Raw genomic sequence first — 25,635 nt, 5'->3', positions numbered from 1 at the left:
TCGTCTTCCAAGTCCAGGACCGTTAGTTTACCTGTGAGAGGGAAGAGATGATGAAGAGTCCTAGCCCCATTTCTATACAGTCATGCATGATAGAGCACTGGCAGGCCTCTCTCTATCATGTCTCTACAGCAGACTGCATACACTGTGGCCCCCCAAGATCACCACATGGTCTGAGTGTGCAGCACCACACTCTCCAAGTCTGTGTAAACACTAAGTACACTTGATGAAGCGGGGGGGAAAGGGGGCCTGTGAGACAGACAGCTCAGTGGGTCATGGGACATGGTGCCAAGACGTCTGACCTGGTTTGTATCCAAGAGGTCCACGTGGTGAAAGGAGAGAAGCAATTCCTACCAGTTGTTTCCTGGCCTCCGCATGTGCGCTATGATGTACTCACTCACATCCTTACGTAAACACACGCAGAGAGAGGGAAATGAATAAGTATGTATGTAGTTAGATAGACAGACAGACAGATAGACAGATGATAGATACAGGTGATAGATAAATAGATGAAAGATAGATAGATGATAGATAGATAGATAGACAGATAGATGAATAAATACATGTAACAATTTTTTAGAGGACAAGAAAAGAAGAAAAAGTCAGCACCATGAGGTCAACCATCAACACTGTAAAAATAAGTATACTTCACGGTATTTGCACAGTGATGAAATCTCCTAACCACACAGCCCATGAGAAAAGGCTCAAAGTGTGGCCTCGTAACACATGGCCATTAGTGGCTGCATGCATCTGGTCACTGAGATAACCAAGCCCAGAAGACAGTCCGCCCCTCAGTCAGCACAGCCTGAGGTTGAAGGAGGTGGTAAGACATTACAGCCATCCATGGCTGAGCTCCACCTAGGACTGATCTACAGATGAGAATGTTGCAGGCCGGACGGGGAGAAGTAGGAAGCTGGCACATGGCGTGGAGGGCATGAGAAAAGTTAAGAGTGAGTGAGAATACTGTCAGTGTACCGTTAGCACTGACGGGGAGGAAGTGGTAAGCAAAAACAAAAACCCACACCTCGTTGCTCTGACGACAGGTGAAAGTTGCACTGCAAACTTAGGTGAAAGAAAGTGAAAAGACACCTGAACTTCCCGTTCAGGATCCACCTGCAGGAGGAGGACCGTGGATGTCTTCGCCTCGGAAGGCCTCTCCCTCTGGACAGCATCCTCCTCTCGACAGAGCTTAGGTACCCCAGTAATCGTTTAAGTATTATTTTAAGCAAAGCTGGGTGGGCCTGTGGCTTCACAGGGGACTAGTCTTCCTTTCTACACCAACTTCCTGCTGCAGGATCCAACTCAGGGCCAAAATAAGAACAGAGCAAGGAGTGGCGACTCAGCCGAGCTCGGCACCTCAATCGTAGACCTTCCCGTCTGCATCTCAGGTGTCAACAAACGTGACCGTGACCCGTCTGACCGGCAGCCCCACTCGTTAAGTTTCCAGCAGCAAGAGCAGCTGCTGCTGATCTCAGGGTGAATAATACCTTCACCTGTGCTAAAAAGCCACCGTACAGTGTATCACAATCTGACGACATTGAAAGAGTCTACCCACTCTGTTCAATTCATGAGCAGGAGACTATGTCCCTTGAAGGAACCCAAGCAGCGGTCTGGCTACAGGCCTCCTCATTGCTTATTTCTGAAAACACGGATGTCTCGATTGGTTGCTTAGTTACTTAGTAACCGAAGCTGAGGCCTGTGGCATGCTATGCACATTCTCTACCACTGGAGCTGTGTCCCCAGCTCCACAAATCTGTGTGTGTTTGTGTGTACATATTTAAATAGGTATGTGTGGGTGTGTGTATGTACATGGGTATGGAAGCCAGAGGTAAACACTGAGTGTATTCAACATCATTCTCTACTTGCTTTTTCTTTTTCTTTTTCTTTTTTTCTTTTTTTTTTTTTTTTTTTTTTTTGAGAGAGAGAGCGAGTGTCTCTTTGAACCTGGAGCTCATCTATCCCACTAGGCTAGCTGGCCAGCAAGCCCCAGGGGTCCACCTGTCCCCACCTCCACTGGGATATTGCAGATGAATACTCTGTGCTTGTTATATATATATTTAGTGGATGCTGGGATCCAAGCTCAGATCCCCAAGGACTGCATGGCAAGCACTTTACATTTAAGCCATCCCTCAGCCTCACAAGGACACATCGTTCTTTCTCCACATTGGCTGACGGTATAGGTGTTTGTCAATTAGGGCTAAAACCAACTGTTTTCCCATAAAAATAAGTGTGAACACAAGACAAAAATGCTGGGTTATTATTGCTATAGCCTACATGGAAATTAAGGACTAGAGATGGAATGCACACAAAATGGCTGCACTCCTGAGTCCCCAGAGCAATCCAAAGCATTTTTCCTGATATTTAAAATTCTTTTGAGGATGCTGGGTATGGAGGCTGGGACAGGAGGATCAGGAGGAGCTCAGTGCCAGCTTGGGCTACAGAGTGAGTTCAGAGGCAGTTAGTGCCCCCTTGGGTTATGTAGTGAGTTCAAGGTCCGTCTGAGCTACATGAGACACTGTTTCAAAAAAGATTCTTTTTACAATGTGTGCATCACTAGGAAATAAACTGCCCATCCCCCCCTTTTCACTTTTAGATTGTAGATAGGGCTGTAAAGCATTTGCTGTTGATAATTTATAAGCACAGTGTTCTTCTGGTTGGATAGTTTTGAAACCCTCCTGGGTAAGAATTATATTATACCAAGGAAACACAGTTTAGTTTAAAACTTGAAGCAATAATGCACGATGATGAATGTGCCGATTCAGTAAAAACCAGTTTACTCTTCCTTTATTTTCTGTCTGGAACAATAAATTTGTCACTGCTTAGAGTCAGTTCTTCATTATTCTCTGGGGAGTGTGATTCAGGGAAATTAGACTCTTACATTTGCTAGAGAAAGTCCCTCTGTGATGGAAGCTATCTGGGGTGGATCTATATACTCCCAGTGACCAACAGCCCCAACAAGTCACTAGAGCATCCCAGAGCGTGTGTGTGTGTGTGTGTGTGTGTGTGTGTGTGTGTGTGTGTGTGTGTGTGTGTGATGGGGATTCAACCCAGGGCTTCTCCATTGCTAAGAAGCACTTCCCACTGAGCAGCACCAGGGATCATAGAGAGCTGACGTAATACTTAAACTTGCAAATCACCCATTTATAAACTGAGGCTATCAATGCTGTTTTCTGGGGGCCCATCACTCTGATAGGCCTATGTGGTTACAGAAGTCCGCACCCTGAGTACAGATTCCAGTCCTGTGACCTCTGTGACCTTGAGCCTGATGGATTTACTCATCTGTAAAGTGAGCAACAGACCTTTCCTTTGGGGCTGAGCAAGGGCTTTTGCGGCCAGGGCACTTGATACCGGGTTCGACAACCTTAGTTCCATCACGGGACTCGCTCGGCAGAGGCGTGAACTGAGTGTTTGGGGCTCTCCTCTGACCACCACACCTCATGCACACATGCATGTTGCCTGACCTTCCCCATCTCCCCTTCCACAGCAGCCTCGCTGACCATGGAAACCATCACAGTGGAGGAAGGCCAGACATTCACCCTAAAATGTGCAACTTCTCTGACGCAGAATGCCTCTCTCCAGTGGCTGGCCCCTTCTGGGTTTACCATTTTTTTTAATCAACATCCTGGTAAGTGGGGTGAGGGGAGGGAAAAAAAATGATAAACCTTAACCTAAGGGATTTCCAGCTGGGGCAGATCAGTGGCACAAAGGCCCACATGAGTCACCCAAAGGGTAGGCTCAGCCCACCCACTGCTCCACGTGACTCACACCCCTGAAGCTTGTTCTTTGACACAGAGCGGCTTTTGGGGGGACAGGAAGTCTGAAGTGGAAACCCCATCAGAAAGGTTGTTAAAGGGGGCTCAAACTTACAAAGCACCTTTCCACGGCTGTATCTCTCACCCCCACATCACTTTTTGACTCTCAATGGCCGGAAACACCCACAGCAAAGCCATAGGTAGGCAGCAGGCTGCCTTGGTGGACCTTCCTGTGAAGCTGACGCATGACCTCGTGTCTGGAGTCAGCAGCGAAGTCACATTACCAAGCACAAGTCTGCCCCTGTTGGACTCAACACCAAGATCTCTAGGCACTGGAAACTGATGGAATGCCCTTTAGTCAGAAGGACGGTCACACCTTTCTTGTGTCACACATGAGGTGTGTGCTGCCTGCTTGAGAGAGAAAGGGACAAACTTCACGAGTCGCTTGGACCTTAGACAGGACTTTACCAAAGACTCTTTATAAGGAGACCATTTGATATCTCTAATACCCCTAGATGTCAAGTACTCGAGAACATCAGAGTCAGCAAAGTTCCATTTATGTTCATAAATAGAGCCACTAAAAAATAGATACGCTTTGTCAATACTGCTTAATCGATACATTAAATATAAAATAGCCAAAGAGATTGCTTTACCAGCTGTTAACAGTGGAGTCCGATAGACTCAGTAGATACAAGTTGAGAAAAGTGTAGGGAAATGAACTCTGAGTAGGAATAGTTCTGTTCAATGAAGGGCTTTTTGTCTGTTTTGTTTCGTTTTTTCTGTTTGTTTTTCTTTAGAAGAATGGGCAGTGAGACACTCTGGAGCTCTGTGGTAAAACCCCTTAATCCAAACCAAGGTCCTCCAGACAGAGTCGTCTTGCCCTCTGGTTGGCATTTGGCAGTGACTGAGAACTTGGTGGGGTTGTTACAAGTAGGAGTGGGGGTCCTGGGCTCTGGAATCTAGAAGGTAGAGGCCAGGCATGCACTAACAAGCCACCCTTCACCGTGCAGCCCGCCACAACAAAGAACTCTTGACTCCAAGGTCAACAGAGATGACTGAAAACCCAGAGTGCTAGCTCGGGAGGCATCAGGCCCCAAGAGGCCCAGCCATCCTTCGGGATGACAAGTGTTCCCTTGGGCCGTGATCCAAGGTTTAACTCTGTTTATACTGTGCACTTAGTTAAGCACCGTTAACAGATTAAAGAGCAAATCAACAAAATCGCTCTTTTCAGAGCCTCTGCTTTGCCCAGGGAGCTTTGACCTTACATGAGATTCCCAGGTCGGTATGTAAAATCAAACCAAGAGGAACCCTCCATGTTAGTTAGAACTTTGCAAGCTTGCTTTTTTTTGTACTATCGGCTAAATCCTTGGAAGGACTAAGGATCAAAATCTGCAGGAATCTTCAAATTGTAATGAACATTTTTTTAATTAAAATTTGAAGGCACTTAGCTAGCGTATTTATCTTCCATGGCTGACATTTGTTGTGACAAGGCAAACCACACAAACATCAGGTCCAAGAAGCAAACTATGGCCGGGCATTGTTCGTTAAAACAACGGAAGTCGGGCGTGGTGGCACAGCCCTTTAATCCCAGCACCGGGGAGGCAGAGGCAAGCGCTCCTGTGAGTGAACTTTCCTCCTAACAACGTCTTTTCCCTCTTGCACAGCTTTAAAAAGTTCCAAATACCAGCTTCTCCACCACTCGGCCACAGAGCTCTCCATCCGGGTGCCGAACGTAACTCTGCAGGATGAAGGCCTGTATAAGTGCTTACACTATGGAAGTTCCGTGAGGACGAAGCAAGTGAGGGTGATTGTGTTAGGTGTGTTCCCAGCAGGGTAACTCTCCATGGGCGTGATCGAGTGATGAGCAAAATGCACCATTTTATTTATTCATTTATTTAATTTCCAAAATGTATCTGAGGCTGGGCGGCGGCAGTGCACACCTTTAATCCCAGCACTCAGGAAGCAGAGGCAGGAAGGAGGATCTCTGTAAGTTTGAGGCCAGCCTGGTCTATAGAGTGAGTTCCAGGACAGCCAGGGCTACACCCAAGAAACCCTGTCTTGGAAAACAAACAAAACTTATCTGAGGAGGGGCATGTGCCATGGGCTCGCACAGAGGGCAGAGGACCATCTGAAGGATCGGCCTTTCCTTCCAGCACACAGATCTTGGAGACTGAACTCAGGTTGTTGGGCTTGCTGGCACGTACCTTCATCTGCTGAGCCACATCCCCCAGCCCACTTTACAATGAATCTCTTATAAGATTTATTTTATTTTTAATTATGTGTCTGTGTGGGGATAAAGCGTGGGCATAAAGTGTGGGTGCCCAAATAGGCCAGAAGATAGTGTCGGGTTCCCCTGGAGCTGTCAGGTGATTGTGAGCCACCCAACATGGGTGCTAGGAACCAAACACAGGTACTGGGTGAGAACAATACTCCTTCTTATGCACTGAGCCATCCCTCCAGCTCCACAACATACCATTTTTAAACTTGATAATAGTTCAGTTTTAAAATTTTTTTCCTGTAATAAGGAATTACCACTGTACTAACCTTCTAAAAGCAGAGGACCTGAGTCCACAGCCAGACTGTTAGTTCCTTGAAGGGTCTCTCATTCCCATCTTTGTGGTGCCAAAAAGTAACATACCTCAAAACTTCCCAGAATCATTCTGTTCCTTCCCAAAGTCTGGATGAATTCTCTAAATGCATACAATTGTGGTTCTCCATGAAAGGAAAAAGCAAAAGTAGAATTGGAAAAAGGAAGAAGTCAGTTCAGCTGAAAATGATTTCCAGGACAGAAGTACAAAGAGAAAAGACCAGTGGGTCCTTGATAATGGAAATGTTCTTTTGATGTGAGGAAGGGGCATGAGAAATTTATCTTGCCCTTTGTTTGCGCAAACTTACAAACATTTAGAGCTAAAAGGCCAACTCCTCTGCATCACAGCTGACATACCAAGAAGCTGTAGGACTTGTCTGTTTCTACAGCCAGCTGGTGACAGAAGTTGGTTCTCTCCCTAGTGTGCTAGCAACCAAGCTTGTTGTAGCATCCCATCACATTCAGACTGCTGTTCGAATGATGTCTCTTTGAGAATCCTCAGGAGCTAGTCACATGCTCAGAAACAAACATTCTGACCTCAGCCGGCTTGGTTCTTTGAAAGCGTAACACGATAGGATTCTGGGAAAAGTTAAACAAGAAATGTGGCCAGTAATTAAATAATTATCCCTATAGCAGCCCCTAAGATTCATAGGTGATGTGCTTTGCCAACATATGCAGACCAGGTGGATGGAAAGCCTGTCATTCAGGAGAGTGCGTGCCATGTAAGCCTGACAAATTGGTTTAGGATGCCCATTACCCACATAAAAGCTGGGCACAGGCCACCTTTAACTCCAGCACCGATGAAGGGACGGGTACATCTCTGCAGCCCATTAGCCAGCCAGCCTAGCTGCATCCATGAGCTCCAGACCCAGTGGCAGACAGTGATTGAAGAGTACTCCTGACATCTGCCTCTACATACCTGTACATACTTCTACATACCTGTGCCCACGTGCACACCTACAACTAGTTCAGCACAGAAAAATTAATTTTCTTCCAGTGACTCCTTTCAAGCCGACTGTGGAAGCTTTGGTTCTCAGAAGGCAGAACGGTGAAAAACATGTTGTACTGAAATGCTCCACAGAGAGGAGCAAGCCCCCTCCTCAAATCACCTGGCTGCTGGGGAGTGATATGGAGATCTATGGTAAGTAGGGGAGAGAAAGGTTTCTTTGTTTTCTTTCTTGCTTAAATTTCTAAGAGCTTTTTAAATGTTATGGCGCCCTCTGGTGGCCAGAGGTGCCCAAAGACACCAATCAATACATCGGTTTGGCTCCAGAGAAATTAGCCTTATAACAATCCATATTTTGTCTAATGTTAAAGGGCTAATCTCAAATCACGAGTTTTTTTAAAATCAGAGTAGAGAGATAAAGTGAGTCATCTATAATACTTCTTAAAAACTGACAAACTTCCCTAAATTAAGTGGCATAACACAGAGCATAAGCTTTTTCACAGTCGTAAAATTGGAAACCTGTCATTACGTGTACACATGATATTCAGCTTACCAAGTGGCTGTGTCCCAAGAAACCCCACTGCACGTTAAAAAATCTCTTCATGAAAATCTTAATTCCTCAATTCACCAAACATCAAACAACCTCATCAACTTCAGACATACTTTGAGCACTCACATTATCCTACCACTCAGCAAAATTATGTATTACAAAGCACACTTCATAAAGAAATTTCCGAGCTATGCATGTATTTTATTCAATTCTGTGCTGAAGGCAATTAAAACACAGAACAATTGCCTGTATCTACGAGTGTGCCTGGGTGTGCTTTTGTATGTTTTAAGCTTGAGAAATCCTAAGCTAAGGCATCATAAGTCAGGGAGTGTCTGTGATTAAACACACAAAGCCTTCCACATATGTGGACACTGCATTGCACATACAGAGACCGATGTGCAGAAAAGGTAACAAGAGGCAGGTGTTATGGTTCATATATGCAACCCCAGCACATGGAAGGTGGGGGGGCAAGAGGATTGTGTGTTTGAGGCAAGCCTGAGCTACATAGTGAGTCTTTAATACTGTAAAATGTCTTTAATACTGTAAGAATGAAGAACCTACCTTTGTTTTAAGCAAGACAACTGTGATCTTGGGGGAAACACATAGTATGTGCTGACATTTTAGTAGATGCTGCCTTTGCTGACTGTCCAATCATCTGCCCCTAAGAGTGGCAAGGGACTGTGCACTCTCAAGAAAGCTAGGGGCTAAGTGGAGTTCTAGGTAGAAAAGGATTGAGACTCAGCTCTGTCTTCCAGTCCAGCACAATCCACTTCATCATAAAACTCCTTTATCGATGTCACCTCCGCGCTCTTGGGCCTTTGTGTTTTCTGACAGTGAGTTGCCTTTCTTGTGCAACACCCCCCCCCCCCCCCCCCCCCCCCCCGTAAGCTTTGCTCTTTCTCCCCGGTACAAAGGGGAGGATCTTACCCACTCTCCTTTACCCACGGCAGGCTGCTTGTCTTCCTGCCCACGCTCGATTCACACAAGGCAGCTGTCTGAGTGTTAGACTGAGGTCCCGCTTGCCATGCGAACCATCCAATAGAGTTCCGTAGCCACAACCTTTCCCGTCTCTTCACCTTGTTGCGTAGGCGGACTCCACCATGAGTTTGAAACTGACGGGAAAACCTGTAACACCACCAGCACACTCATAGTCGGTTCCTACGGCAAAAACTCAACAGTGCACTGCATTATCCGGCACAGCGGCCTGCAAGGAAGGAAGCTGGTTGCCCCCTTCCGGTTTGAAGACTTGGGTAAGAAGAATGGTTCTGTTTACATGTCTTTAATCTAGCTTAACATGGCTCTATTGTCCTAGTGTGCTTCCATGTCGCTATGCTAAAACATTGACCCAAAACAATTTAAAGGAGGAAAGGACTTATTTCACCTTACAGCTCTCAGGTCACAGTCTATCATCGAGAGAACTCAGGGCAGGCACGCAAGGCAGGAACCAGGAGGCAGGCACTGAAGCAGAGGCCATGGAGGAATGCTGCTTACTGATTTGCTCCTCATGGCTTAATCAGCCTGCTTTCTTATAGAACCCAGGACCACCTGCCAAGGGGTGGTGCTGCTCATCCTTTGGTAAACCTTCCCACATCAACCATCTATCAAGACAATGCCCCACAGACAGGCCTGCAGGCCAATCTGATAGGAGGAATTCTTCAATTGATGTTCCCTCTTCCCAAGTGCATCAAGCTGACAACCAATATTAGCCACCACAGCCACCTATTGAATCTAGAACCATTCCAGATTTCCAGCAAATGTTCAAAGTGGGTCATTAGTGTCAACAACTAGTGGCTTCTGTTGGCTTATTATCTTTTTCCTTTGATGAGCCGCAGAGATAGTACAAACATTTTGTTCACCCAATTGATTAAAAAAAAAAAACTAGCTGAGAATGCTTTAAAGCGCATTTACAAGTAAGCATTCTGAGCCCTCTCACCTACACTATCTTCTGGGTGGGATGCAGGGAACATAAGAATGGTCCTAGGAATGTGTCACATCTAGGAATACGCAATGTTTCTAGAGAACGGAGTAAGAAGAAGGATTAAATTCTCTGGAGACTGATTTGCTTCATCTGATTGCAAAGGAGGAACGTTTGGTTCCCATCACTAGTGTGGGAGTGGAGTTTTACAGAACCGAGGCCCAGCTCTCAAACATCTTTAATGTAATCACCTTCCACACTTTGTGTGTGTGTGTGTGTGTGTGTGTGTGCGCGCGCGTGTGAGTGTGAGTGTGTGAATGGTCTGCTGGCGCAGGTGTGGGTGAACGTGTGTGTAGCCAGAGGCTGACATGTCTTCCCCAGTCACTGTCTACCCTAACTTTTTGAGACAGTCTCTCACTGAACCTGGGGGTCACTGGTGTGAGAATGCCTGTCCAGTGAGCTTCATGGATCCACCTGTCTCTGTCTCAGAGTGCAGGGAGCACCGGCTGGTACCTGGGTGCTGGGGATGCTGACTCAGGTCCCCACACTATGTAGCAGGCGGTTGACCAGCCAAGTCATCTCCCAGTCCACCTTTCACACTCCTGAGAATAACTGAGCATCACAAAGAACTTCTATATATTCAAATTGTCTCTGTTAGTATTTACCTATTAGTAGTTAAAACTGAGAAATTTAAAATACATGGTTAAGTCATTTTAAAATAATAAGTCTACTCTATGTTAACAGAGTATATATATATATATATAAAACAAAGCATAATTTTATGGAAAAATAACCATGTTACAAACACATGTGAGAAAATGACTACTTCTTTATTTTTTTAAATATCCCCAATGTCTGGCTTAATAGAAAACAATATGGTCCTCAACAGTTTCTACATTCAGTTGTTTCTACCAAGTCTTCTTGCTTGAAATAAGTATATAATAATTCAGCAAGAGAATCAACAGACATGTAAGGCCAGTCTTGTCTACGTGGCGAATTCCAAGCCACCTAAAGCTGTTATATAGCAAGACTGTCTCAAAAAACAAACAAAACTGCATCACCATGGGTAAAGGGAACGTCTGGAATATTGTTTCTCTAATGAGTTTTCTGTAATTCTTCTTGCCTTCCTCAAAGGTTCTACCCACAATTCATGATTTTTACACCTGTTTAAAAATTACATATGCTTAATTATGAAAATAAAAATTTTAAACCACAGAAAATTCTTTGATTCAATGAACACTGAGAAGCAGCCATAAATTTCAGGAGACAATACCCATCTGTCACATATCTTAGTTGATAGGCACAGTTACATGATGGCACACTTACCTTCTTCCTGGATGCCAGCCTTTCTATTGACTGATGAAAATGATCTAAGCTGACTCTCTGGAAATATCCACAAACATTTATGTTATGCAACAGCATTTAGTGAGCATCTCACTTAGTAAACAGACATTGTACTAAACACCTGATGTGAATGGAGTTATTACTGCACACACAGACATGCATGCACACACGCACACAAGAGGTAAAAGCTAGCAACTGTATTTCACACATATGGGAGAATATTCAGTGCTGACTAAATTAAGCATCTTGCCCATGTCACTGAGGAATATGCTGATAATAGCATTGAGATTCAGCTCAGTCTGCACCTGGAGAAATGGGTCAATGATATGGAAGTATATTTCCTATGGAAACAGGAAAATATCCATATGCAAATGGACGGACAGAGGAACAGATAGACATGTGTGTGCAGAAGGACACAGCAAATGCCCTTTGCCTGCTACTGCCAAATGTCCTTGCACACAGGGGTCCCAGCATGCTGTACTGTCAGCCAGGTCACCTAGCAGATGGGCAAGCAGCGTGGTGCGGATTCAAAACACAGAGCCGGGGCTCCGGGTTTCGGCACAACCCCCAGAAGTGGGTAGCAGCCTGGCTCTGCTCTGCTCTCCGGGCTCTGTGACCCTGAGCAAAATGTGGCTAAAGCTCATCTCCATGGTTTCAGAATTTTGTTTTTCCCCCTTTCTAGTTGCAGATCAAGAAACAGCTTCAGATGCTCCGGAGCAGAGCTCTCTCTCAGCTCAAGCCCCCCAGCAGCCCACGAGTATGGGTAAGTCTCAAAAACCACTGAAACCTTAGAAAAAAATGCCTGGTTGGAGATGCACATTTTTAATTCCACATTTAAAGAATATTTTAAAATATTGTGTATGGGTGTGGAGTGTATATGTATACACACGTGGGTGCACTCACTCACACATACGTGTGTGGAAACCAGAGGTTGATGTAAGAATTTCTTTCTTTGATCACTCCTCCTGCCTGTTTCTGAATGATTGGTTGACTTTTGAAACAAGGTTTTGTATTGAACCCGTAGCTCAGCATTTCAGTTAGACTGGCTGGTCAGTAAGCCCGTCGGAATCCTCCTGTCTCTACCTCCCAGGGCTGGGGTTACAGGCGTGTGCCACTGTGCCTGTGTTTTCTGTGAGTTATGGGAAACAGAACTCAAGCTCCCATGCCTGCACGGTGAACACTTTGCCCGCTAAACCATTTCCGTAGCCCTTTATTTTGATTTTTCAGAAGACTACATAGACCCCCTCCAACCCGCTGCAGTTTTGTGGTCCTGGGATAAAGTCAGGTCAAGACTTCCTATTTCATGAGCTTGTTGTCACAGGGCCTTATGAGCTCAGGGATATTGGGCTTGAGGCACTTAAGTACACACACACACACATACACACACACACACACACACACACACACACACACACTCACGCACATATGACTGTGACATGTGAATTTCCTCTTCGATAAAGACAGAGCTGAAGTCACTTAGGAGACTTGTTCTTGGTTTTCTGTGTCCAGCATCACAAACATAAAGATTTCCCACCAGCAGAGAGATAAAGAGTAAGAGGTGGGGACAGGAGTATTGTGACCAACAGTGAGCTCGCTCACCTCTGAAGCACATCTGTCTATTACTTGGTTATCAAGAACATGGGTCACTTTTGACAGGATGGAGCTATAAGAAGAATTTAGGAAGTCTTGTATTTTAGATAATGAGTTAACTAGTTAACTTGGGGGAAAATATCATGTATTTCATTTAACTTTATGCAGCACCGTATCTGCCAATAGTGGGTACTCGGAAAATGCACAATAAGTGGACATGTGAGTGAATGAATGAACTAGTGAGTGAGTTTATTGGTGTCTTGAGCAAGATGCTTAGCCTCTCTCAGGAAGGTGTGCATTCCTGCATGTTCCCTATAATAATTCCATCTGGTAAGGTAACTGTCTTCAGATCATTACCATGTTCATAGTTTTCAGTATCGGATCACATTTTTTTAAAAGGCTGTGTCCTGAATAATATTGAAAAGTAAATGTTTGGGGATTATAAACACTGAAAAATACAATATGTACTGTACAGATTTTTTTTTGAAGAGTGGTGGAAATTGAAAACATTATGAAGTGGGACAACCACATCCTTGCTTTAATAATCCAATATTTTTAAACGTGTTTAGAATCTGGTTGTTTTTAAATTGCCTGGCACCACTACTGAGCAACTCAATTTTCTGCTCTGCATTTTCATATACAACCTAGGATTTAAGAGACATGGTCTCTAAAATTCTTCTCAGCTTTCAATTTCTGCAATTTTATTACTGTTAATATCTGTTCTGAGAGCGAGAGGCTTCATTCCCCTCGGGGCCACAGAGTGGCGCTGTGCAGTGGGCTGATAAAACACTGCAGCCAGGGAAGAGGGAATTGAAGCATTAACAACAAAACTCCAGAGACGCTCTTACTGTTCCAGTTCTTCTATAAAAGCCTCACGGTTCAACCTGTTTCTAAAAGAGGGGCGTCTAGACTTCAGACTGACAGCTGAGACTCTAAGCGTACAAAAGCTTCGGGCTGTGCATTTCTACCCACGTTTCTCTCCAGAAAGCCCGGATGCTGTCCCGGGCCCTCTTTGTTCAATGGTTCTCTTGAAGCATCCTATGGACCTCCTCCCTAATCGGTCTCTCTCAGGAAGGAAGCACAGAATAATGACCTTGGTTTAGGTTCCCCAATCAGAAACCAAACTGGGAATTTCCTGGTTGACTCCTCTACTCAGTGGCTTCGGGACTAGGCCCCTTCGCTAACCGCTCAGAGCCTGTTCTCTGAGAGCTGAGGAGATACCACACACCACAGGCACTATAGCCTGGTACATTTAAGTGTTCAATAAAGGGTTGCCTTTACAAGTAAGGCAAAGGGAGGCTGGCATTTTGTGACTATTTTTGCGAGAAACTGGTACTTTTAAAGCAAAATAAGACAGACACAGAAAGACAAAGGCTGTGTGTTCTTTTTCATATGTGAGAGATAAAACTGTTGACCTAAAAGTAAAATCAAATGGAACTGTGATTATTATTAATTGGAACTCAGAAGAGGAGGGGTGGGGGAAGGGAAGAGGGAGAGGAGGTTGGATGAGTGCCAACAGGCGGTTGGAGACAGGGAGTCAGTCACTTCCGGTGTTCTGCAGCAGGATAGGGTGACCGTAGTTTAGAACAACCTGTCACAGGGGCTAATGGAATGGCCCAGTGGGTAAAGCGCTTTCTGCACAATCATGAGGACCCGAGTTCAGATCCCTAGTAGCCATAGAAAGCCCTGCAGCCTACATTAATCTCAGCACTGGAGAGGCAGAGATGGGCATTTCCTCAGGGCTCACTGACCAGCTAGTCTAGTAGGTTCAGTGAGAGACAACCTGTCTCAAAAAATTAAGACCGAGGCCAGGCATAGTGGCACATGACTTTAAATCCAGTACTCGGGAGGCAGAAGCAGAAAGGTCTCTGTGAGTTCAAGGCCAGCCTGGTCTCCCAGCCAGGGCTATGTAAAGAGACTCTGGAGAGAGAGAGAGAGAGAGAGAGAGAGAGAGAGAGAGAGAGAGAGAGAGAGAGAGAGAGAGAGAGAGAAAGGTGACCCAAATCGAGGTCTGTTTATCAAGGAGCCACAGCCAGCAAGGACCTGCCTGGTGTAGCTAAGAGAGAGCAAGAAGGGCCAAGCCACTTCCTTAAAATGAACTCCGTCTGCACTGGAGAAATGACTCAGTGGTTAAAAGCGCTGGCTGTTGTTCTGGAGGAACCAGGTTCGATTCCCAGAACTCACATCATTACTCACAACCATATGTAAATCCAGGGGATCTGATGCCCTCTCCTGGCCTTCTTGGGTCCTTGGCACTCACTGTGATGCACAGACATACAGACAGACAAAATACCCATTCACCGAAAATGAATGCATTTTTAAAAGAACTTGTTCTCCATAATAGCATCAGTCCTTTCCTGTGGGTAGAACCTTCTAGACCTAAACTCCTCTTACAGGCCCACATGCCCATACCATCACATGGCGAATAAATGTCCACATGAGGTTTAGAGGGGCAATGGAGCCAGAGCAGTTATAGGGTGAGTCACATATATGTGATCTGTGTATGTATCATGTCTTACTTCCACCTTAGTCTCAATGATGGGAAATTCCAGTATACAAGAGATTGACGAGGAAGAGGAAGAACATGTCACTCAAGACCCTGACTTGGCCACCGGTGAGTGTCACCCACTGCACTTAGACCCAATGTTTGGTACTCTGTCCTCCTGGCTGTGTGTCCAGTGGTCTTCTCCATTCCTTGTTTCCTGTCTACCCTTAGGACATGTCAATCACTCTCTTGCCTCATCCTTAGTTGTCTCTTGACTTCCTCGTCCTCCTGGTCCTGGCATTTTTGCTAACCACTGCATCTCTACATCAGCTAACTAACTCTACTTCTTCTGAGTTCTTTTTCTTTTTAAAGGATTTCTTTTTAATGGGCACGAGTGTCTGCCTGCGTGTTTGTACGTGTATGCCATGTGTGCCTGGTGCCCACAGAGGCTAGAGGAGGACACTGGAGCCCCTGAAACTGAAGTTACCGATAGTTGCAGGTCATCATGTAGGCACTGGGAGTCAAACCCAGGTCCTCCAGAAGAGCAGCCGGGGTTGTTAACTGCTAAGCCAGTCTCTGGTCCCTTTTCTTGAATTCCCAAATGTGGATGCTCTTGATTTCATTGCTCCACCTTGTCTCTGTTTAAATTTTGGTATTTGGGAGTTAAACCCAAGATTTCACGCATGCTAGGCAAGCTTTGACCATTGGGCTAAAGTCCCTGGCTAGCTTTCCTTAGTCCATAGAAATACTCATCCCTGAGCTGTTTCTTGCTACCTAAACGTGGAAGAATTCCATATTTTTACTTACAGAATGTTCTGCATCAGTTTCAATTCCATTTTGTGTTCCTTTTTCTTTAAAGTTTATTACACTGTTATTGATTGTTTATTTAGTTATTTACTTAGTCTGTTTATTAATTGTTTGTGGTGGGAGGGGGAATGCCACCCATGTGGAGGTCAGAGGACAACTTTCTGGAATTGGTTCTTCCCTTCCGCTGTGTAGGTCCCAGGACTCAAGCTCAGGTCATCAGGCTTGGCAGCAAGCACCCGTACCTGCTGAGCCCTCTCACCAGCTCGTCCATTCTATATTTTCCACGTCTTTAGTCAAATGTCTTCTCTCCTCAGCTCAACATTGCTAAACGGCCAAGTAGCATCCTTTTTCACAAAACAGCTTGATGTTCAAAGCATTGTGTATCCCAACCCTTCATTCCTCTGTAGATACAGAAGTAGATGCATGCACACATGGACACACATGTAGCCGCCGATGACTCATGAGTTCTCTTGCAGGTGTTTTGTCTGTGATCATAGTTACTCCCTTGATATAGGCCCTCTTCACCTTGTGACTTCAGTCCTTCCTCTTCCGGTCCAGGCTTAGCACCATGGAAACACACCCTTGTACCCTGCACACCTGTGTATTGAACCTTTCTGGCTTCCCATAGTCTACAACATACAAAACAAGCTCTCCATCTGCATAAGGTGCACTCTGCTACCTATTCCTGCAGCCCTGCTTCTAGAAAGCCCCTGAGAGATACATGATGCTCTGAAGGCATCATCCTGTCTCAACACCCCTGCCCTGTCTATCCTTATTACCCCACAGCAGGAGAGGCTTCACCTTGGCGGTCTTACTTCTCTCCCAAGACTGATGTCTACAGAAAGTTCCCTGAGGCAAGCAGCCTTGGTGTCCCCACTTGTCTCTGAATTCCTAGACACACTATTCTATAAATACACATGGCTCTGGAAGTTAGCATATCTTACTTTTGGTTGGCTTTTTTAATGTATTTATTTATATAGAAAAATGATCCCCTAAGGCATAAGGATTATGTCCTAGGCAGATTCAAGTACTGTGTTCTCTACATAGCCACCATTCCTTAATTGTGGGCTTGTTGGCTGAGGTGAAGGACATTTGGCAAAATTACCCACTAGTTAGAAGGACTTTTAAGAGCTTATCAAGTGTATCTCCTAAAGCCTTTACAAGGGACACATTTAGCCTAGCCCAGGTACATGGCATCTTGCTTTATTTGGATAATTTTTTTCCAAACCCCTTAATTCTCCTGTGTTCTTGAGCTACATTGTGCAGAGCAAGCATTCCTCAAAGCTACTTAAAATTCCCATACTGTAATTTAGTCAATATTCTTGTGTGCTTTCTCTAGAAATCAAAAAAGAATGAAATATCTATGTCATTAAAAAGTACACACACACACACACACACACACACACACACACACACACACACACCTTTTCAAGTGATCCATGAGATTGGTGCTTGTTTTCAGAGGACTGAAAAGTATGCAATGCATGACTTCTGAGGTAAATTTGGCCCATCTCCTGAGCTGAACTGTCTTTTGGTCCAAACGGCACTGGAGAAGTGCAGTATGTTTATTCCTTGTCCTGAATGCATTCCCCATTGCTGTGATAAAACATTCTCACAAAAGCAGCTTGAGGGATAACAGATTTATTCAGCTTACAGCTCCAGGTTACAGTCTGTAATTGTGGGGAGGTCAAGGCAGGCACTTGAACCAGCTTGTCTCACTCATAATTAGGAGCACAGTGAGAATGAATGAACGCTTTCCTATTCCTCAGCTTACTTTCTTTACTTTTATACAGTCCAGAACCCAACCCAGGGAACGGTGCCATCCACAATGTGCTGGGCCATCCTAGTCAATTGATGTAATAAAGACAACCTCCCACAGACTAACATGATCCAGACACTCCCTCATTGAGATGGTCTGTTTGCAGGTGACGCTATATTGTGCCAAGCTGACAATTAAAGTTAAGCGTCACAGTGCCAGGCAGTGGTGGCACACACCTTTAGTCTCAGCACTCAGGAGGCAGAGGCAGGTAGATCTCTGTGAGTTCGAGGCCAGCCTGGTCTACAGAGCTAGTTCTAGGACAGCCAGGGCTACACAAAGAAACCTTGTCTCAAAAATAAAACCATAAAATAAAATAATTAGTCATCACATCCAGGCGTGGTGTTACATGCCTTTAAACCCGGCACTAGGGAGATAGAGACAGGTGGGTCCCTGTGGGTTTGAGGCTAGCCTGGATTACATAGAAAGTTCCAGGCTGGCCAGGGCTACATAATGAGACTTCATCTCAAAAAAGAAAAAAGTAGAGAAAGAAAGACAGATGAAGACTAACCATCATACTCCACAATGACCGAAAACAGAAAGAAAGCCACAAAACCAAATTGCCTAATACCCTGTAATTGTCCTCACAGAAGCCAGCGCTCAGTACACAGGCCTGGAGAAGAGGAAGAGTGGCATCCTGCTGCTCATCCTGGTGTCCTTCCTCATTTTCATCCTCTTCATCATTGTTCAGCTCTTCATCATGAAGCTCCGTAAAGCACACATGATATGGAAGAAGGGTGAGTGGGCAGAGAACCTGGTGAGGTCCCTAAGAGCCCAACGACTAACTGGAGAAAAGGGAGAGCCTGTCAATCAATGCTCCTCTCTTAGCTGCTGTGCAAGCTGACCAGTAAGGGTGTCACTCATTTGCTTTCTAGCAAACGTAGGCTATGGATCTCCAGGGAGCATGCTCAAGGAGACAGAGACGCTAAAGTAGCTATGGGAGTTGGTGCTGAACTGTAGATGCTCTTGTTGACAAAACACTGAGCCAATTCATCTGTTCACTCAACGAGCCTTCACTGAGTGCTCACTGCATGCCAGGGACCGTTTCCAGTGCTGGGGCTACATGAGTCTACAGGACGGGAGATCCCTGGTCTCCTTATGCTCTAGTTATGGATAAAGGTCATGCTCTAGTTATGGATAAATGTCTGATGCCTTTCATATTTTGCAAGAATGTTCCACTCATCAATAAGACACCAGCCATTTTCCCTAAGTATTCTAATGAAAGAGTTACCATTACACCAAAACAATAACAATCATAATAATACTGTAGAAATAAATCAAAATAAAAATATCTAGTATAGAAGAGCCCTATTAAAATGTATATACTCAACACATAACAGAGCTTGACAGGGCCTTAGAAGTTATTCAGAATAATTCCATAAACATATGTAAGATTAAAGCCCCTCTTCATGAGGGTGTGAAGACTATAAAAGCTGAAGAATGGAGAGGAACACCATGAAATGCTGTCTTCTGCATGTGCCATGGCTATTGGCATCATGAACACACAGCACCTGTATAGGAGCTGCAAACACACAAAAAGACATGATGATGGGGGACTAGCTGGGGGAAATATGAGGGTCAGCAGGAGTAGGAAGAAGCATGAGAAAGGGTAATGGGGTAAATAGGATCACAATACACTATACACAAATCAAAAACTTAAAAACTAACTTCAAAGAAACTCTCTCTTCAATGTCAACTAATTGTCTAGCCCTGTGCTGTCCATTGCAGCAGCCACAAGATGATGACTGTCTAGCCCCTGACATGTCCTGAGTCTCTATCAAGATAGGCTATAAAGATAAACTACCCAATTTTGAAAAATCAATCCACACACTCAAACTCAAACATAATATGATATTTGGGGTATACTAGCTAACTAAAATGTATTGTGAAATTAATATTCCCCTCCCCCCCCCTTTTTTTTTACTGTAGCTGCTGGAGTATTTTAAATGACTTGGGTTATAGTGCTGCTGGACAAAGCTGATCTAGTCACAAACGGCCCAAGGCCTCTGGTGACAGAAAATTCTTTATACCAACTCAAGATACTGCATTTTTGAATATCTCTGCCTTAAAAACATCACTCTTGACAGCTTAGTATGAGCTTATCTAGACAGATGATGTAATAACTCATTATGGACAGACCCAAAGGGGTGACTAAGAGAGGGTAATGAGGGGAAGATGAATAGCATGTGCTTTCTTCCATATGCAGAAAATATATCTGACATGAACGCTGAAGGAGGAGTGGAGAGAAACAGTGGAAAGGGAAGAGATCTGAGGGGGTGATGGAGTGATGGTGGGAGGTAAACATGAGAAGATTGCAGTGATACATATGTATCTTAGTTACTTTTCTATTGCTCTGAAGAGCTACCATGACGAAGGCAACCTATAGCAGGAAGCATTTAACTGGGGACTTGCTTACAGGATCAAAGTGTGAGTCCATTATCATATGGGGCATGTGGCAGCATGCAGGCCAGCACGGTGCTGGAGAAGTAGCTGAGAGTTCTACATCCTGATTTGCAGGTAGAGATAAGAGAGACTGGGCCTGGTGTGAGCTTCTGATGCCTCAAAGCCCACTCCCAGTAACACCTCCCCCAACAAGGACAGCCTAATGCTTCTCAAATAGTTCCATGCCCTGATGACTAAGCATTCAAATATATGCACCTATGCAGGTCATTCTTATTCAAACCACCACAATAATGCATGAAAATGTCATAATGAAAACCCAATATTTTGTATAGTAACTAAATCAAGTAAAAGATAATTTGATCATTATATATATATATATATATATATATATATATATATATATATATATATGCCCAGAGACAGGGTCTAATGTTTCATTTGTGTAGTAGGCAAATGGCATAGTATTATTTCAGAGTCTTCCATTAAGGATTGGCCACCATCATTCTGTTAGGGCTGTTGCAGCTGTTCCTTTCTGAAGGACGATGCTTGCTTCTATTCTGCTGTCATTTGACCTCATCCCCTGCAGCGCCCCTGGGAACCCTGAAAACGCTCTAAGAGGGCATGTTGAGCTAACGAATACATGAGGCATGGGAAATCATGACAGTTCAACAGTGGCCAGGCTGTCGCCTTCTTCGAGCATCCATTTCTAACGATGTCTGCAATGTCACAAATTAGTGATGCAATTCTCTTTTCTTACAGAAAGTGAAATTTCAGAGCAAACTCTAGAAAGTTACAGGTCAAGATCCAACAATGAGGAAACATCTTCCCAAGAGAATAAGAGCCAGAGTAAGTCAATGTGCGGCCCGACACTAGAATAGGAGGTTCATCCGGGAGCTGCCTTAGGGAAAGTGGGGAAGGGATAGAATCAAAGTTTGATTTGACATGACAGATTTTCATTTGATTTATAGTACTTAAGGAAGTTTATCTTTCAAAATTAAATGGTAATTAAATTCATGTAGTAGAAAGTCCTCTACTTTAGGAAGGCCAGCTCTGACTTCGTTCTCACCCTCAGGGGCCCTGTGTGGCCTGAGCTGCACAGCATCCTACACAAAACCTCGGTCAATGAAGCCCTTTCCACCCCACCCTACGCTTTATTCTGTTAGTCTGTACACAACCAAATTCATTCTGCGCCCTGGAAGTCTGTCACGGAGCCTGGCACACATGGAGTGTCTGGGAAATTTTCATTGAATAAATGAACTGGAGGCTTAATTAATCCAAAGAGAAATATTTGAGGTCTTTTGGATGACTTCATTGCAATATTTTAAGCAAAATAATGTTGGAAAAGACCCTTAAAGGGGAAGGAGAATGTCTGGGTGTGGGTGGGTGGATGGGGGTATGGGTCTGCACATGCACACGTGTGTACTCCTGATTTAAAAAAAAAAAATCTAGTAGGCAGAAGCCAAGCAGATCAATAACACAGCAAGAATTTCATACCTTCTCCCTGCCGTATGTCCTCCATGCAAATTTATTTATTCTACCTGCCAAGGGTTTCGAGAAATGTACTGAGCTTTGCTGCTTGGTTCTGTCTGTTTGGTCGAGAGTTTTTGTGGGAGCTGGTCTCTTAAAACACCTGTGCCTTTTTGTTTCGGTTTGACCTTCCAAGGTGTGACAGAGAGAGAATAGGCTTCTAGTGACAGAGAGAATAGGCTTCTAGTAGGGAAAGAGACACAGTGGCCGGATGACGGGGAAGTGTGAGGACACCGGCTAGTGGTCTGTGAAACACAGGTGACTGGCATCGGAACTGGTGTGATTTGCGTAGACGCCTGTGGTGTTTTTCCTGGGCTAGAGGAAGGTAAAACAGCTGAGGAGAATCGTGAGCTTTAGCAGAGAACGGAAAGCCCTCACCTCAGTGCTGAATGAGCAAGCGTCCCCACAGTTTGGTTTTAAAGAAATGGGGTGGACGGCTGCACTCAGGACTCCCTGTGCACATGGGGACATCGGGACCGCTCCATCTTCATAGACCAGAAGGATTTTCTCCTGGGCTCAGATCTCCATTTTCTTCCTGTGTTAGTTAACTTTGGTTTATTTTTTCACTGCTGTGGCAAATACCTGACAGACCAAGGGAAGAGGAGTCTATTTTAGCTCATATGTTCAAAGGTCTCAGCCCACCGTGGTGGGGAGAGTGTGGTGGAGCGGGGCGGTTCACATCATGGCAACCAAGAAGCGGGCAGAGAGAGAGAGAACCCATTCCCTCTCTAGCTTCCTCATTCTCTCGTCCTTTGATTCCACCCAGGCCGGTCCTGGTCTGTCAGTTGGTGCTTCCCACACTCAGGGCGGGTGTTTTCCCCTACTTCACCCTCCCTAGAAACAACAGATACCCCCAAAACCATGCTTTACTGATCTTCTAGAGGTTCGTCAATCCAATCAGGTTGACATTCAAATCCGTAGCACTGATTTCCACGCCTCCATGCCTCAAACCCAATGCTGCAGCTCTACTGTTTTATGCTTTCCAAAAGATCAGTCTGGGGCCAGCTCCAGCTCTAGGCTTTGAGAGTTCTGCCCCAACCTAATTTTCCCCCACAAGCCTTGTTATTTTCTAGTATGTGATTTTGCTGAAGGCAATGTATCACTTTCTGCACCTGATAGGTAGCAAAATGTCTATGCATTTTATTTCAGGTTGATTAGCATATTGTTTATGTAGCATAAGTTTTTTTTAATTAAGACACAACTATTTATTTAGAACATTTACATATGCCAAATGATTGTAGGTTAGGTTTTATAACTAAAACATGGCCTCCCAAGAGTTCCAAATGAGTGGGTGCAATGCTGTTCAAAATCATCTTTAATGTGTTTTTCTTTCAGCTTCACAGTCTAAGCGTTGTATGAACTACATCACTCGGTTATACTCAGGAGCCAAAACAAAGAGGAAGGAGAATGTGCAGCATTGGAAACTGGAAGGCAAGAACAGTCGTGTCCCAGAGAGTATTGTTTAAGTGTTCCCTGCCACAGAAGACAGGATTTCAGGGCAGCTGGATAAGGCCCTGGAAAGGCGCATAAGTACTGTGGCATGAAAAAAATGTCCATTGAGTACAATTCAGGACAGTGTCCACTGAACCAGGGCAGCCACATGAGGACCAAGCCATGGACAGAAAGCTCCTCATTGAAAGAAAAACATCGAAAGAACCTATTATGACTAACACTACTTCAGAGCTGGAGAACTCTACTAAGTCTTTTGGATCAGGGTCAGTATGACCAGCGAACATCTGACCTCGAAGGGAGCAGTAGACAGCAGTTTTTAGACATGGGGCTGTATCGGAACTGTTTAATTTGGTTTAAAATCTTTCCTTCCAGTCAAGAAGAACTTAAGGATGTGAAGCACCCCAAGAAGACCTGAGATGCCAGAAGCCTGCTTTCAAGACAGGCTCTCAGAAGGTGCCACATGGGCAATGGGGGGGGAATGGGATGTCACAGCATGTGATGGATATGAAGACCCAGACATCTACACACAACTCTCAACACAAGGACTGAATTCAACTGCCAGCTTCTTAGGTTGACTTGCTATCCATGTGCACCAACCTGGCAGACAATTTTTTTTAACCTGATTACATCATGACAAAAGCATGTACAGAAAAAAAAAATCATGAGTTTAATTGACAGATTGTTAAACTCATAGTGGTGTTGGAACTTCTTTAATAAAGACCAGAGTGTGTCTTTCTGGAGGTTGTTGTGCTTCTTGATTCTCTGTGTAAAAATTATTAATAACCTCTTTTTAAAAAAATCAGTTTAGAGGACATAGCAAACTCTGATGCTCTATGAGGCATTTCTCTTTATTTGGATGTGAGAAAACCAATTTGAAAGTATCACATGCACACACCCATGCACACATCCATGCACACAAACATGCATACACACACCTATATCACGAGTGTGTTATCACAAGGAGCAGCTCCTCCTGGTTCTATGCCTCCTGTGATCATGTTTTCACTTAACATTTACAATATCCTAGCAAAGTGTAAAGGCGGCACAGAGGACCTTCCTCGCCTCTCTGAGAGTGAATGGACCTGATGCTCATCAACCCTTACACCCTCTGAGTGCCCCAACAAAGACACGCATCACCACAAGGCAATCACCTAAGTCAGGAAAGCAGCATGGCTGTCTTTCCACTCATGGTCCTTGGAAGCTGTGATGGTTTGAATGAAAACGGCCTCCATAGACTCATATGTTTGAATGCTAGGTCCCCAGTTAGTAGAAATGTTTGGGAAGGATTAGGAGGTGTGGCCTTGTTGGAGATGTGTCACTGGGGATGGGCTTTGAGGTTTCAAAGTCCCACATGAGGCCCAGTCTCTCTCTCTCTGTCTACGGCCTGCAGATCCTGCAGATCCTGCAGATTAAGATGTAAAGCTCTCAACTACTGCTCCAGGACCATGCCTGTCTGCTTCCCACCATGATGATAATGGACTAACCCTCTAAAACTGTAAGCCAGCCCTCGATTAAAGGCTTTCTTTTTCTAAGAGTGGCCTTGGCCATGATGTCTCTTCACAGCAATAGAATGGTGACTAAGGCAGACACCATTCAAGCCTTCCCAATTGCCCTAACTGTCCTGAGGGCCCCAATTAGATTTTCACTCTGTCTTCACTTCTGTTTATTTGGAATTATTTATCTGTCTTGTTTTTCTTTTCATGGCCTGGGTATTTGCAGCACAGGTAATTATTTTATAGAGGAGTCCTCAGCTGGGTGTTGTTCAATGTTTTTTGATATCGGGTTCAAGTTACACTTTTATTGGACTCTCAAGGAAGCCCATTGAGTTTTATTTTCTTGTGTATTATTTATCCCACTTGGTTTCTGCTGCTTGATTTCACTTGATTGAGTCACATGGTACTTCTGGAGTTCTTCAATGCAAACCTACTCTCTTCTTTAAGTATTTTATGGGGAATTGCTTCAAAACTATGCTAATGTTGTCTTCCTCATTAGACTTTTAAAGCTGTTCACTTATTTTCTTAGATCTGCCCTTTCTTAGACTCTGGTCTCCTGTGTTATTCAGTGGGTTGTTATCTATGACTACCAAACTGACCCACTGCTAATTTCACAGTCAAACTGTGGACACTGGCTTCTGCATCCTCCTGGCAGACAGGCATCCATCTTCAGGCACATAATTCGCTTTCTGATACTAGATATTCAAACTCTCCCTGTGCCATCCCTGAAATCAGCAATTCTCTAAGAATTCCTAGTCCTGTTTAGTGGATAGGAAATAGCACAGGAAACAGTAAGAAAGAAAACTGAGACCAGCTGGCCCTCAGAAATGAGCTTTCTTAGGAGAGCGAGCCTTGCAAACAATTGGGGCCAGGTTTGGGCCTTGGGGTAGGGGAACATTCAAAAGGATAGCTTAAAGAGAAGATGGCCACAGGTGGTGGGGGTGGGCTGAAAGGAGGAGGGAGTTTTCCTT

At 44.6% G+C, this 25,635-nt stretch overlaps 1 protein-coding gene across 2 annotated transcripts in view; it reads left to right on the top strand.

Moving 5' to 3' along the window:
- Positions 1-23,564, top strand: part of Crtam (cytotoxic and regulatory T cell molecule) — a 28,702-nt gene extending 5,138 nt beyond the window's left edge. Inside the window, exons 2-10 of one of the 2 annotated variants that reach the window (XM_059266847.1) lie at positions 3,482-3,622; positions 5,414-5,566; positions 7,334-7,477; positions 8,921-9,082; positions 11,774-11,854; positions 15,212-15,295; positions 18,383-18,526; positions 20,952-21,038; positions 23,055-23,564. In XM_059266847.1, the coding sequence (XP_059122830.1) occupies positions 3,482-3,622; positions 5,414-5,566; positions 7,334-7,477; positions 8,921-9,082; positions 11,774-11,854; positions 15,212-15,295; positions 18,383-18,526; positions 20,952-21,038; positions 23,055-23,185 (1,127 nt within the window). In that variant the 3' untranslated portion in view covers positions 23,186-23,564. Of the gene's footprint in view, positions 1-3,481; positions 3,623-5,413; positions 5,567-7,333; positions 7,478-8,920; positions 9,083-11,773; positions 11,855-15,211; positions 15,296-18,379; positions 18,527-20,951; positions 21,039-23,054 lie in introns of both variants that reach the window. The other variant, XM_059266846.1, reaches the window with a different exon arrangement.
- Positions 23,565-25,635: the final 2,071 nt, after the last annotated feature.

The sequence above is a fragment of the Peromyscus eremicus genome, chromosome 7, assembly GCF_949786415.1.
Source record: "Peromyscus eremicus chromosome 7, PerEre_H2_v1, whole genome shotgun sequence".
Lineage (NCBI taxonomy): Eukaryota > Metazoa > Chordata > Mammalia > Rodentia > Cricetidae > Peromyscus > Peromyscus eremicus.
The sequence above is the reverse complement of the archived record's forward strand: the minus strand, read 5'-3'. Positions and strand labels throughout refer to the sequence as shown.